The sequence below is a fragment of the Amaranthus tricolor genome, chromosome 13, assembly GCF_026212465.1.
Source record: "Amaranthus tricolor cultivar Red isolate AtriRed21 chromosome 13, ASM2621246v1, whole genome shotgun sequence".
In the NCBI taxonomy this organism is placed as follows: domain Eukaryota; kingdom Viridiplantae; phylum Streptophyta; class Magnoliopsida; order Caryophyllales; family Amaranthaceae; genus Amaranthus; species Amaranthus tricolor.
This window is the reverse complement of record NC_080059.1, coordinates 671,369-685,288: the sequence shown is the minus strand read 5'-3', so window position 1 is coordinate 685,288 and position 13,920 is coordinate 671,369. Positions and strand designations below refer to the sequence as shown.

At 28.6% G+C, this 13,920-nt stretch overlaps 1 protein-coding gene across 1 annotated transcript; it reads left to right on the top strand.

Annotated features, from left to right (window-relative positions):
* Positions 1-217: 217 nt before the first annotated feature.
* On the top strand, positions 218-3,436 carry LOC130798187 (protein LATERAL ORGAN BOUNDARIES-like). Its single transcript, XM_057661076.1, has 2 exons — positions 218-357; positions 2,547-3,436. The coding sequence occupies exon 2, from the start codon at positions 2,571-2,573 to the stop codon at positions 3,105-3,107; it is 537 nt and encodes a 178-aa protein (XP_057517059.1). The 5' UTR covers positions 218-357; positions 2,547-2,570; the 3' UTR covers positions 3,108-3,436.
* Positions 3,437-13,920: the final 10,484 nt, after the last annotated feature.

Sequence of the window (13,920 nt, the reverse complement as noted above, 5' to 3'; positions counted from 1 at the left end):
AAAAAAGTGGGCAAATTTAATAAAACTTTGTCTTTTAGCCTTGAATTCTTTTGTTCTGATATCCCTTCCACTAAAAATGCTCTTTGCCTTCCTTCCATTCCTTTTTGTCATTAATTTGTATGATTTCTTCGCTCCTTGATAACTCTCTATCTCTCTTACTCACTCTCTTTCTCTCTCTATAAAATTAGGGTTTTTTCCAGTTATTTAAATTTCTTGAATGATCACAAAATCTATCTAATTAATCAAACACCTACAAAAACAGTTTCACTCTATTCTTCTGAATTTCCTTAACATCAAGGAACAACATCTATCTCTTGTGGATTTAATAAAGCCTTAATATCTGGAAAGAGTAAAAAGGTACAATATAGCTTCCCCCCTCCCCTCTTAGCTATTTTTCCTCTCTTTTTTTCTAGTTTTAGTTGGATCAGAAAAAATAAAAAAGAAAAACAAGTAATAAAGAAAATAAATAGACTAATATATATAAGTATGCTTTTTTTTTTTTTGAGAAAATATATATAAGTATGCTTTTGCAAAGGTTTGCTTGTTTTTTTGGGTAAAATCTAAGAAGCAAGAACCTACCCTTTTGAATATATAGCCTATTTACTACTATTATAAGTTTCAGTATGACTGTATGAGTCTGATCTACTTCCTCCATTTCATAATGTTTACTACTGAGTGTGACTTATTGTACGGTAAATTGTCACTGTCAGTAGCAAATATTATGAAACGGAAATAAGTATATATATATATATATATATATATAGATATAGCTTAGGTTTTTGAGGGATTTATAACACTGAAAATCATAAAACATATATATATATATATATATATATATAGTCTTAGAATTCTAGCTAGGTTTATAATATCCATGATTTTTCATAAAATAATCTTGTCTAACTTTGAATTTGCTACATTATGTAAATCTAAATTAGATTTTTTGTGTGTTGTGTAGCAAATTTAAAGAAAGGATCAGAAGTTAGTGTGAGTAGTTACTTATCTTCTCTTTGAATTTGCTGCTTAACACAAATTAGATTGAGATTTTTTTGGTTGTTTTAGAAAATTTATTGGGATTTAGAGAGTGTGTGTGTATATATAGTAGGAATATGTATGTTCCTTAGACAGCTAAAAAGTAGAGTGAAAATAAGTCCAGATCCCTTGAATCAGAAAAACTATTGTTAGTCTATTATTGCTGCTTATGATCATCATCATGATGGTCTTCATTTCTTTAGGAAGTTTCACATGGAAATAAAGATAAATAAGACAGAGAGAGGACAAAATTTGAGAGAAATTTTCAAGGGTTTAAATTGTTCTTCTTCATAGTGTATACATAACAAGTACATAACTCATTAATATACTTTTGATGGTTTTATGGGAAATTGACCAGCTCCTCAAATTACTCATTATGAGGTTGGTTATTGAGTTAATCTTTCCTTTTGCGTAATTTATAATTTTTCACAATTTTTTTTTGTGTGTATAAATAAATATATATATATATATATATATATATATATATATATATATATATATATATATATATATATATATATATATATATATATTGTTTGATTTATTTTTTGGATTAAAGGACATATTTGTTTGATTTGGTTTTTTGGGTTAAAGGAAAGTTACCTTAGCTCTTTATGAAGAGTATTTAGTGGTAAATTAATAAATTTGAGTATAATTAACCCAATTTTATCCTCAATAAAATTTACTATAATGAGTATAGTTATGGTATATGAAGAATTACAAACCTTTACTTTCATACTTGTTATTTAATTATGTGTAAATCTAGTTCAAAACATAATCCATCTTCAAGAAGTTAAGATTTCATTAAATAAAAAGATGCTTATGTTTTTATAAGATGCTATAGATATCAATCACTCAAATAATTTTTTTAATTATAAGGTAGATAGAGGGACAGAGAGAGTGTTAAGCAAAAAATTAAACTCAAAACCTTAACTAGAAGAAATTAATTGATCATGTAGTATTATATTATAAAGAATTTCTCCCTCTTCTTGAATTTCCTTGTTCTTCATTTTTTGATTTATAATAGCTAACCTAATTTCACTAATTGCCTCTTTATATAATTACAGTGTATCATTGTGGACTTGTAGCACAAACCTAATTTATTTCATTCCCTAATAATCTTATGTAAGTAAAATTTGTCAATTTAATGACCCTTACTTTCACCCATCGATCTTTTCTTATCAAGGAATATAATTAATCCACTCACTAAATCATTCTCTAAGTTGCAAATCCTAAGAAAGGCTCAAAAAACCCCAAAAGCGATCATACTTCACTTATATATTTCAATTCAAGATGTGCGTAACAAAACTTTTTATATATTTTTGCTCTGACTGTGCTTATAAAGTTTATAATTCGCTCACCAATTCATTTTTAAAGTTGCAATTCCAAATAAAGGCTCAAAATAGGCTAAGTGATCATGATTTACTTTTTTCAATTCGTATTACACACACATGACAAAAATTATTATGTATTTTTTCTCTGTCTGTCATTATAAGGTTTAATGTTTCTACAAACAGATTAAAATCAAAACCCCCAAAAAAATGGCATCATCAAGCTCCTACAACTCTCCATGTGCAGCCTGCAAATTCCTACGCAGGAAATGCACGCCAGGCTGCATATTTGCACCCTATTTTCCTCCCGAAGAGCCTCAAAAGTTCGCCAATGTTCACAAAATCTTCGGAGCAAGCAATGTTACCAAGCTTCTCAACGAACTTCTTCCGCACCAACGTGAAGACGCCGTCAATTCCTTAGCTTACGAAGCCGAGGCTCGAGTCAGAGATCCTGTTTATGGCTGCGTAGGCGCCATTTCTTACCTTCAAAGACAGGTTCAAAGACTACAAAAAGAACTTGATGCAGCCAATGCCGATTTACTACGCTATGCTTGCCATGATATTAGTTCTACCACCGCCGCGTTGCAGGGGATTCCACCCCCACCACCTCCGCCGCCTCGTCCGACAATTGATCAATTTGGTGGGTTTTATCAACCGTCTGATCATAATTATACTTACCCTATTCTTCCTTGGAGTGATATGAATGTTGATCAAAGAGGTGATGATGATCAAGGTAATAACATGTGATTTTATAATATTGTTTTTCATCAACCCTAGCTATTATTTAGCTAGCTTAGCTTTTTAATGGTGGCATAATTAAGGTGATGGAGAACTTATATATAATTAAACTCATCATGATATTATGTTTTTTTATGCTTTTAGAAAGCGGATATTTTTTTAATCTGGATAAAGGTCGGAAGATTCTCTACAGGCAAGGAGAAAAGGGCATTATTTTTTTACTATCCAGTGAAAATATATTGAACTTGTAGTACTTTTTGTTGGAGTTCTTTCTTTTTTTGGGAGAGTTTTCCAATTCTTTTTTTTGAGGGTCAATATATATTATTATTAATTTTGAGGGTTATATATGAAATAATTCAACTTTTAAAAAGTTATATATGTATTCCTTGGAACAAATTTAAATTTATTGTTCTATTTTGTATAATTGAATAAGGATCTTCGATTATGGTGAGTGTACGTGTTTATTTTAAATTCTAATAATTATCCTAAAATGTGCTGTTGGTTGTAATTTAGGGTATAAGTGGTATAAGATCATAAACTTAATCTTGATTTCATTATAAGTCTTGTCTCTTAAGGGTGTTAAATTTTGTGATAATTAAGCTAAGAATTCTCCAATTTTTGATTAATTAATAAAGGGTTATGAGCGAGATTAAGTACTTAAGATCATGTGGTTTATGGTATGCCACAGGAAGTGTTGCAGTCGTCTAGGCCTTCAACCATTAAATGATTGCTCGTTTTGTTCCTTTGAATTTTTCTCATTCACTTTACAAAGATCATATTTATATAAAGCCAAAAATAGGGTAAACACAAAGAGACAAAAGGATTGGAACACTAATTAGTACTGTGCATAAGAATCAAACTGTTGAAATTTAAAAATATGTTATATATTATTTCAATCATTAGCTTAACATTGAATTGGAGTTCAGAATATGATGAATACTCTAATTAAAAAATTTAAAATTATAATTATTCATAGGTAGACCGTGTAACCTATTTACTTTGTTAGCTCTATTTATTATTGAGGGTTGAATACTGATAAGAATTGTAGTGTGTTTTAAGCTATTTGTGTATATGTGCAGGTGATCTACATAAAAATGTTCACATTTTGCAACATGAAAAAAATATGAGAGAACTTGTGTCCAGTCAACTTACTTAGCTACATGTTCCATATTTTTACTCAGAAAAAAGTACATGTTCCATATTTGTTTGTTGAGCATATGCATATAGGAGTTGATCGAGTACCTAGTTATTTATGTGATAACGTACAACAGCTGAAAGCAATTTCACCTATTAATTATGAGATTTTGATGGCCTAACCACGAGTCCAATAATTGAACTCTTAATAATAATTAATACATATAAATTAAACTCCTAGTAAGATGTTTTAGAATATGTTCCCTTCATAAATGGTTGTTCTCTTCATACATAGTTAAAAGATTCAAAATATGTTATATACTCTATTAAAAACATTATAGTTCTAAAATCATGAAAGTAAGATGACCGTCAATTATGGTCGAACATATATATAATATTTAAATACTTCAATTACCATGTGAAAATAAGTACTAAAATAATATATATATATATATATATATATATATATATATATATATATATATATATATATATATATATATATATATATATATATATATATATGTATATATGTATATATATTATTAAATGTGATGATATTCACCAAAATGAATTTTATTTTAATAAGAATTTCGAGATCTAAAATCAAATTTTTGCATTTTAGAGAGTTACAAGTTGGATTAGAGGGTGTTTAATAAGAAAATAACGGAATAAACTAATTTATTTAGAAGAGAAAAGAATTCATACGCGTGCTTATAGAGTTTCTTACTTGTCATTGTTTAAGTAGCACAAGATAAAGAGTAAGTGTTTAATTATGCTACTTAATTAGGGATTAATTAAAGGATGATTCCCCTAGCTAGAACCTGAAACCTAAGCCTTAATTATATTCCTTTTACAAACACACACACACACAATGCCTATTAATATTCTCACTTTCTGCTTTTCTTCTTAATTAAATTTATGGACCACACCTTTGTCAATATACTCTATATATCTTTTTGAGAAAACACATTTGACTGCAAATCTTTCTGGTGGATCATGAAACTTGTTTAAGTTGATGGTTTTAATTAGCCTTAGATTTCAAAAGTTTCCTTTTGTTTGCTAAAAAAATTTATCTTAAGATAATCATCTTGACAATATATATTGTCATTATTTTTTATATTTGCTTTCATGGTACGTGAAAACTCATGAATAAGAACCCTAAATGAGTCAAAGCCAAAGGGATTGATCATGTATTCATACACAAGAGTAGATGATAGATAGTCTTAGATACTATAGTTATGATATGTAGATGCACAGGCAAATTCAAAGTATTAGAATAAGGTGGACCGAATACTCCTCTATAGTATATGCGTAAAACCAAATCGAAAAACTTGAATAATTCAATAATAAAAATTATTAGAATTTTTAATTAAATGAGTCAAATTATAGCCTAAGCATTCCCAAACCTAAATTCTGTATATAGATTTATTGACATAGTATATGTATGTCTCTTTATAAGGTAGCTTGCTTCCACCAAACAAACACTACTAAAAAAAGATTGTGATAAGTAAGAGTATAGTTGTTTATTCTGTCAAAAAAGTATATCAAACTCTCAGTTATTACCCAGTGCAGAAGATTTTAACCAGTAGTTAAAACTTAAAAAGGAAGAATTTTGTGTATATCTGTTTATCTTATAGCTTTTGTATCTTACCTTAAAGGAAAATAATTTGACATATGAGAATATGCATGAGATCAGATACTCCTCTCTATTCATAAAAATTACCGCATCTATTATTTTATTCTGTCAATTTAATTTGTAATATTTTTAATTTAGGTAGTGTTTTCACCACTTTTTAAATTTTTATTTATATATGCTCTTAATTTTAGTTTTACTCACACAATTTAGTAGTACATACTAATTTCTTAATACTTGTGCTAATTAATGCTAGGAGCAAATCTAGAACAAAAACAAATGATGTCGATAATATTAAAATAAGTGTGTTTGATGTGGTTTGAACTCAAGTCAAATCAATACTGCCACATAGTAAGCTTCTATCAACTTAACCAACACATATATTAATATTTATAAGTATATAATTTTATACATAACTTGAATGCTATTAGTTAACAAAATTAACAGATTATAAATCCACCTTGATTATTAATGTTGTAATCTCTTAGATCGCTATTCATAGTTAGAAAGTGTCTGTTTTGGTGCATAAAAGTTACGAGGGAATTAAATGTTATCGGTGGAATTTAATTAGATACTTCTATATACTATTACCAAGATATTGATCTTTTTATCCTTTGAATTCCATAAACGAATATTAAGATTAATGTTTTTACTTGTAGTTGCAAATTTAAAGTTGTGGTCTTTCATTCTACAAATAATTGAATTGATTTGGATAAAATTCAACTGAATAATTAATATGCATGAAATAATGACTGAAACCGTAAAATTAATGTACGTGTCAGGGAAGTTTAAAAGATGAACAAAATTAAAGTGAACTAATTTAAAATGAATATACATAAATAAATTGATTAAAATGAATCAAACTGACCTTCTTCAACAAGCCCTAAATTATTAAAATTATCTTTTTTTTTTTCTCAAAAAAGAGAACTAATTAAATTAGAAATTCTAGTGCTTTAAAACCATTATTGTGATGATCTCTAGCTATATTCTTTTATTTATTTTATATATGTAAGATATGATTCTAAAATAAATATAGGATGGCCCACATGGTGTTAATGAAATAATGCTAAACAGTTGGGATTTTTCTCATCATGTTTTTGGATCCACAAAAAGAAGGAAAGGGTTATTCCCACTTGTCCTAAAGAATTATTTCATACCTCTTTGTCTCAAACTCATCCACTGTTATTTAAGTCCTTTATCTACAGAAATCAACAGCATTTCTACACAACTTCATGCATAGTATATTTATACTGCTCAAAGCTTAAACATCAATCTGTATAATTAGTCAAGGATGATACTATATATATATATATATATATATATATATATATATATATATATATATATATATATATATATATATATATATATATATATATATATATATATATATATATATATATATATATATATATATATATATATATACTTCAAAACATTGACAAGACAACTTAATAGTATTTGTCTTGTCTTGTGTTTTAGTTACGGTAAGTCTCATACAAAACTTTACCAATTTAACTAACTTAATCACTTATCTAATCTAATTCTATCTTAAAATTAATATTAGTGGTTTATACTATGATTAAAATTAATATCTTAAAATAGATATATTATAACACTAATAATTGATATTAGTATTAGAGAGAATTAAAATAAGAGAAATATTATAAAAAGTAGTGAACACAATATCTACATTAGAATGTTATAAAATTAAAGAGATAAACTAAAAATAAAAATGTAAAAATTTTTTAGAGACAGAGAATGTATATTTTAATATTGTTCCTTACTATGTCATCATATGTATGTAATAGTAGAGTCAAAAGTAATAACACATACAAGACCAACTGCTAATTGCAGAATTAAGGATTTGTTTAAACTTCTAGGACGTGTTCGGCGTAGCTCATTAAATAGTTGTTTGTGGCAGCTTGAAAGACTAAAACATTACTATGTGAACATGCTATCATTGTTCGGTAATATAGCAATTCAATTTTCTCACTTGATTATATTCCAACAATTATTATATTCCAACAATTGAAGAATAATATTTCACACTAAAAATTAGACAACAAAATACCTAACAATTATAGTGATACATCTTATATAACGAGCCTGCGCCAAACATGCATGCCTGATTGAGATTTTTTGTTATGAGTTGTAATCTCATCCATCTTAGGTTGTAGTACTGACACTTCTAACTTAGATGAGCTCACGTGTGAAGAAAAGGTTGCGACAATTCGTCACATAATTTTATTATGGTCCACTCGTGTGGATACGGGACACTTGTGGGCTCGGGCCCATAAACCTACGGGGATGATTGACTTGCACATACACTTGGTGAGGTTCATCATTTCCCAAAACCATATGGTAGTAGGAGGATTAGCTCACCTAATATATATGCAAGTCAACAACCTATTATTTTATCGATGTGGGATCTTGTCTCACATGTGAAGTATTTCCAACACCCCTCGTCACATGTGAGCCACATCATACCAGGAACCACCTTTGGGTTTGATAGCATATTAGGTCATGATAATTCGTCACATAATCTCACCGTGGCCCACTCGTGTGGACACGGGACACTCGTGGGCTTGGGCCCATAAACCCACGGGGATGAGTGTTGACTTGCACATACACTTGGTGAGGTTCATCATTTCCCAAAACCATATGGTAGTAGGAGGATTAGCTTACCCAATATATATGCATATCAACAACCCGTTATTTTATCGATGTGGGATCTTGTCTCATATGTGAAGTATTTCCAACAAAACATGATAGAAGAAAGAACCAATTGTAAGACTTCATCTAGTAGGATATAAAGGTGTTTAAAACAGACCGATTATTCGATATTTACCTAACCTTGTAACCGAACTCGACTTGACTCGACTTCAAATAAATTTTAAATTATTTAAAAATTGATGTGGACACAAGATTTGATTTTGTACAAATCCGAAATACGTGATCTAATGACCCGAATGAACACCTCTAATTGAAGGGTTGATTGATAATAAAAGTACGTATGAAAACATTCAACTTATTGAAATAAAAACAGCAAAAAGGTTGTTCAACAAAGGCCAGTAAGAAATCAATAGATCATAAAATAGCACAATTAAGATAATTTAGCCACTAATAGGGGATATAATAGGAAGAGAATAAGAATTTGGCAGCCAATCAGTACAAGCCATTAATTAGTTCTTTTATTACTCATAGAGGAAATCATGCTAGAAAAAGCTAAAGCATAATGCTCCATAATTAGGGTTAGGGTTTTGACTGTTGACTAAAATCATCCAAAGACATAATTCCTTCCTTTTACTTCTTTCCTTACTAACTCAATACTTATCACAATTCTTTTTCCACATAATTTAATATATATTTTAATAATAAATATAATTATTTTAACTAAATAAAAAATTATGAAAATTACAAATTAAAAAACTAGGTTTTAAGAAAAATAAAATAAGATTTTATTTTACTTTATTAATTATTTCTTATGCATAAGTCGAAATTACTGAAAAAATTAAACAAGAGAGTTAATATTGAAATGTAGCGAGTATTGTGGAACGGAATAAGTATTATACTTGCAAGTGAATTGTGACATTTTGGCCACATCCTCCTTTATGGGTATAAGTTCTCGTCTTTTTTTTCAGACTCTGATTATAGTTTTCTATGGGTGGAATATACTAGATATGATGATGATGATGAGACTATGTCACTGTTAAGGTGAAGTATTTCAAATAAAAGATAAAATATTATCATCAAAAGATCAGCTATATGTGTAGCAAATACTTTAATCTTTTACACACATATTTATGCATAATAGACATTCAGCATAGTTGGTTGATTATTCCTTTTCCTAGCTACAGACTATAGTTGAGATTTGAGAGTGCATAAATGTTTGCTTATTAATGGCAAGAAGAAGAAGAAGTGGGAGCATATTTATAGAGACTGGACTGTTAAGATACACATTCATACAATAAGGGTCAACTACACAAACTATATAGATTAGGGGTGGATCCAGAAAAAATTTATTATCTAGACCAATATTATATAACCTCTCATTGAATAAGTATCAAAGAAAATGAATTGGCGTGTGTAATTAGCTGAAAACACTTTTCATAAAGCACATAAAAGATCGTGATTTCGAACACTGAACATCAATTTACCATACTACATTATTTTTCATGACCCGGGCCATAGCCCATGCCGGCCTGGGTCTAGATATGCCCTTGATATAGCTAGGTTAGTTTAAGTGGTGGTGATTATAATCATATCCGATATATTATACTCATAAAATTAAAATAATAATCGGGTCTAAAAAGAAATAAAGGATAGATCATAATTTTATCAAATGAGATACAAAGATTGCGACTAGTAAAATCTTTAACTCGGAAAAGATATGCTAAAGGAAAAAACCCAAAACACATTATAGGAAAGAAAAGATGAATTACAAACCAAAGAAAAATAAAAAATGAATCAATCTTTTAAATGGTAAATTCTTCTACAATGAATTGTTCAACCATAAATTTTTTTTTAAAAAAGTGAGGGTTACTGTTACTGTGTGAAACACAGTACAGTGGAACATTAATATGGCAGAGAGTTCACTTAATATTCAGAATTGTCCTTAGAAATTGTCTATGATGAATCAGTAACAGTTGAAGAGTTTCATCCACATTACCACGTCTCATCTCTCTTTTTAATTTCTCTCTTTGGAACTAATTACTAAATGTAAAGAAAAAAAAAGATAAAAAAAAAAAGAAAGAAAGAACATAGGAGGCATGGATTTGATAAGTGATTGAATGGGAAGAAGTAGGAACACACAAACAAGAAGAAAAGATGGAAAAGCGTCCCCCCCTCCCACCCTCTTCTCCTGAAAAGTAATAGCATGTCAAATCTATCAAATCATCAATAGGTTTCATTGTCTCACTCTTGACTCTCATTTTCTTTCCCTTTGCGGGGTCACATATCATATGACCCATTTTATATTCTTACGTTATTTGAGAAATGGCTGTTGAATGATGATGGTTGTCTTATTTGATCGAAGGAAAAATATTGAAGGTTTTTGTTAGCATTTAAATTTGCTCAATAAGTCAATTAGTTACAGAGTTGTATGGTGAATTTGTTGTTGATTGTTGCCTTTTGTTGTTAGAGAGTTATAAGTGGGCAACTAAAGCCAACTATCCTTTTCAATTTAGCTTAAAAATTAGTTTTTTGGTTGACTAAAAAGTTATATATCAGACACATTTTTTGAGTTTTGACTAATCAACCAAAAAGTCAACATAAAAGTCAACTATCAAACGAACACCTCCTTTATTTGGATTTAAAGAAATAAACGAAAGAAAGATAGAGATGACATCGTTTACATTTGGTGAGAAAAACGTGTTAGATGTGTTGATGTAACACAAACTATAGTACCTCATAACATTGTGACTATATAATATATCAAATGTGATTCAAGACTTTTTGTCGCATTGTCTTTTGATATCATGTAGATTGGCAATTTTAACTAAAAGCTTAAACATGTAAATGAAACATCAAAATATATTATATGCTTTATCAGGTATTTTTAATTTACTCGAGCACACCCTTAAGCAGTTTCATAATTCTTTATTGTAGAATAAGATATTATCTTAGTTTGAGCGAATATAGATTTTTAGGGCAATATTATGAGTATGATTTTAACATACCTCTCCTATTTCTTATGCCTACCATATAAATAAAATAAAAGTTTATATAAGTAAACAAGCACTAAAATAAAGAACTAATAACTAGGGTGTTACTTGACAAATAATGACTTATTAGAAGAGGATAACCAAGCTAGTAGGTTTTATATAAGTGCTATTTTCGTTATCAAAAGATTAATTATGGAGTTATGGTGCCTCTCACTATTTAAAGGAGTTTGAAATACATGAACATCTTTTTACTAATTTTAAGACTTTGAAAGGTTAATTTTAAGATTTTAAAATTAACTTTAACTCATAAAATTTGATAATTTTAAAATTTATAAAGTCAATTCTAAAACTTAAAAGACCAATTTTAAGACTTAAAATTCCCATTCTAAGTTTAAATTAAGATCACTCAAACATTGAATTGATATCACAAACTTTAAAATTAAACTTTTAGTCTTAAAATTAGCACAATTAATTTTGAAATTCGCCTTTTAAGTTTTGAAATTGAGGTGTCGTAGTTTTTTCTTTAAAAAAACTTTTATTAGACATAAACTAGTCGTACAGTTTAGACCGTCTCAGAGAAGACCTATTGATACATGAAAGAGCTCTCAACTCAAACAGTTAGCCCAATAAGATTTTCATTTTCAAACTTTTTGTACTTACATAACTTCTCAATATGACAATAACATACACAAAATGACAATACCAAAAGCTTTAATCACTCATAATCTCATGGTAAAGGTTGTTACTCCCATGTTATAGGTTTGACAATTGAGAACTTGGAGGTAGAAAAGCCAAATGAACTTTAAAGAAAAAATATTGAGCCCTGCTTAATTATTTATTTTTTTTTTTTTTTTGTATTTTGGACCTAAAGATAAGTAATTAAACAAGAGTAAAAGTACCTAGAACCAAACTACTATTTTTTTATTTCTTATTTCAAAGGACATTAAGCAGTCACACACCTTAAATATACTTAGAACCAGTACTGATAAATGGCAGTTAAATGTCTATTAATTACTGGACATAGTCGTCAACAATTCATCTAAATGTCTATTAACTAGAATAAACAGACCATACTCGTACCTCTAAAATGAGAGGATAAGAGGAAAGTTACCAAGTGAAACAAAAGCTAGAATGGAGAGGATTAAGACAAGTTTGTTTTCATCTCATATTTTAATCTTGCATACAAATCACTAACCCTAATAAAATTGAATTGTAATCTTAAATCTCTCCTGTGATGGGGGAAATGGCCCCTTCCATGATTAGGGATTATTTCTCGTTAGTTAGGTTAAATGATCAATGACAATGATCAAATTGGTGTACATATTAGTTAGGGATTTATGTGTCAATATTGAATATAATACATTCATAAAGGCCATTATTTCTCTTCCGACTTTAATTTTTTCATCTTGTTTATTTAAAATTGCAGCATATATACGACTAAAAAATTGATCTCATTTATTTGATTCAAATATTGCAAACTCAATAAGACAGAGAAAAAAATAAAATATAGAGGACTAAAAAGCGTATAATGTTACGCTAACTATGAAAATCTTGTCATGATGAGCCGCTTATGTGTTGTGACTTGTATCAATGATACCGTGATAAAGATTAACTTATTGAAACTAAAAGTAGAAATAATTGAAAGTTGATTTTCACCCAAAAATTACTCAATTTAATATTATTTTGTAAGAATTAATCAATTCAACATAATTACTTGTATAATAATAACTAGACCATCATTTCAATTAATTATACTAATTATCCAAACAATTTCTCAACTCTTAGCTTCACATTGGTCTAATCATAACTCTATCATGCATCAAATTTAAAACAACAATAGGATTGTATAAAAGTAACTCAATTATATTTTATTACCTAAAAAATTTTTTTCTATAATTAAAAAAATTAGTATATGCACAATAATTTAGTTTATGATGGCATTCAATCTAGATTACTAGAACTAAATCTAAGGAAAGATATTTTAAATTAGGCCGGGCTTATTGTGAATGCCAGCAATTATCGGAGGAAATACGAGGTGCATACATTTCATAAGCCAAGGAGTATATACCATTCCGAAATCATATGGCTATGGGAAGAAGGTCTCCAATAGCTTATGAAGCGTGGACATCATCTTTAATTTGTCGATAATCCATCCCAACAGATTTTTCAGGATGATGTTCATGGCGTATAGTCCCCATATATATATATATATTATTGTTAATACTATAATCTAATTAATTAAAAAAAAATAGTTAGAATAATTCATACAATTTGTACCTAACTAATTATACACCTTTATTTTTTAGTGGCTGCTCATCATTGATCGATCAAGGCACTCTTCTTTTAGTAAATTGCATGCTAATGATGATCAAGAAACATTATCACA

Bases quoted from the DNA above. Each gene is read 5' to 3' on its own strand.
- LOC130798187 (XM_057661076.1), top strand. From the start codon at position 2,571: ATGGCATCATCAAGCTCCTACAACTCTCCATGTGCAGCCTGCAAATTC.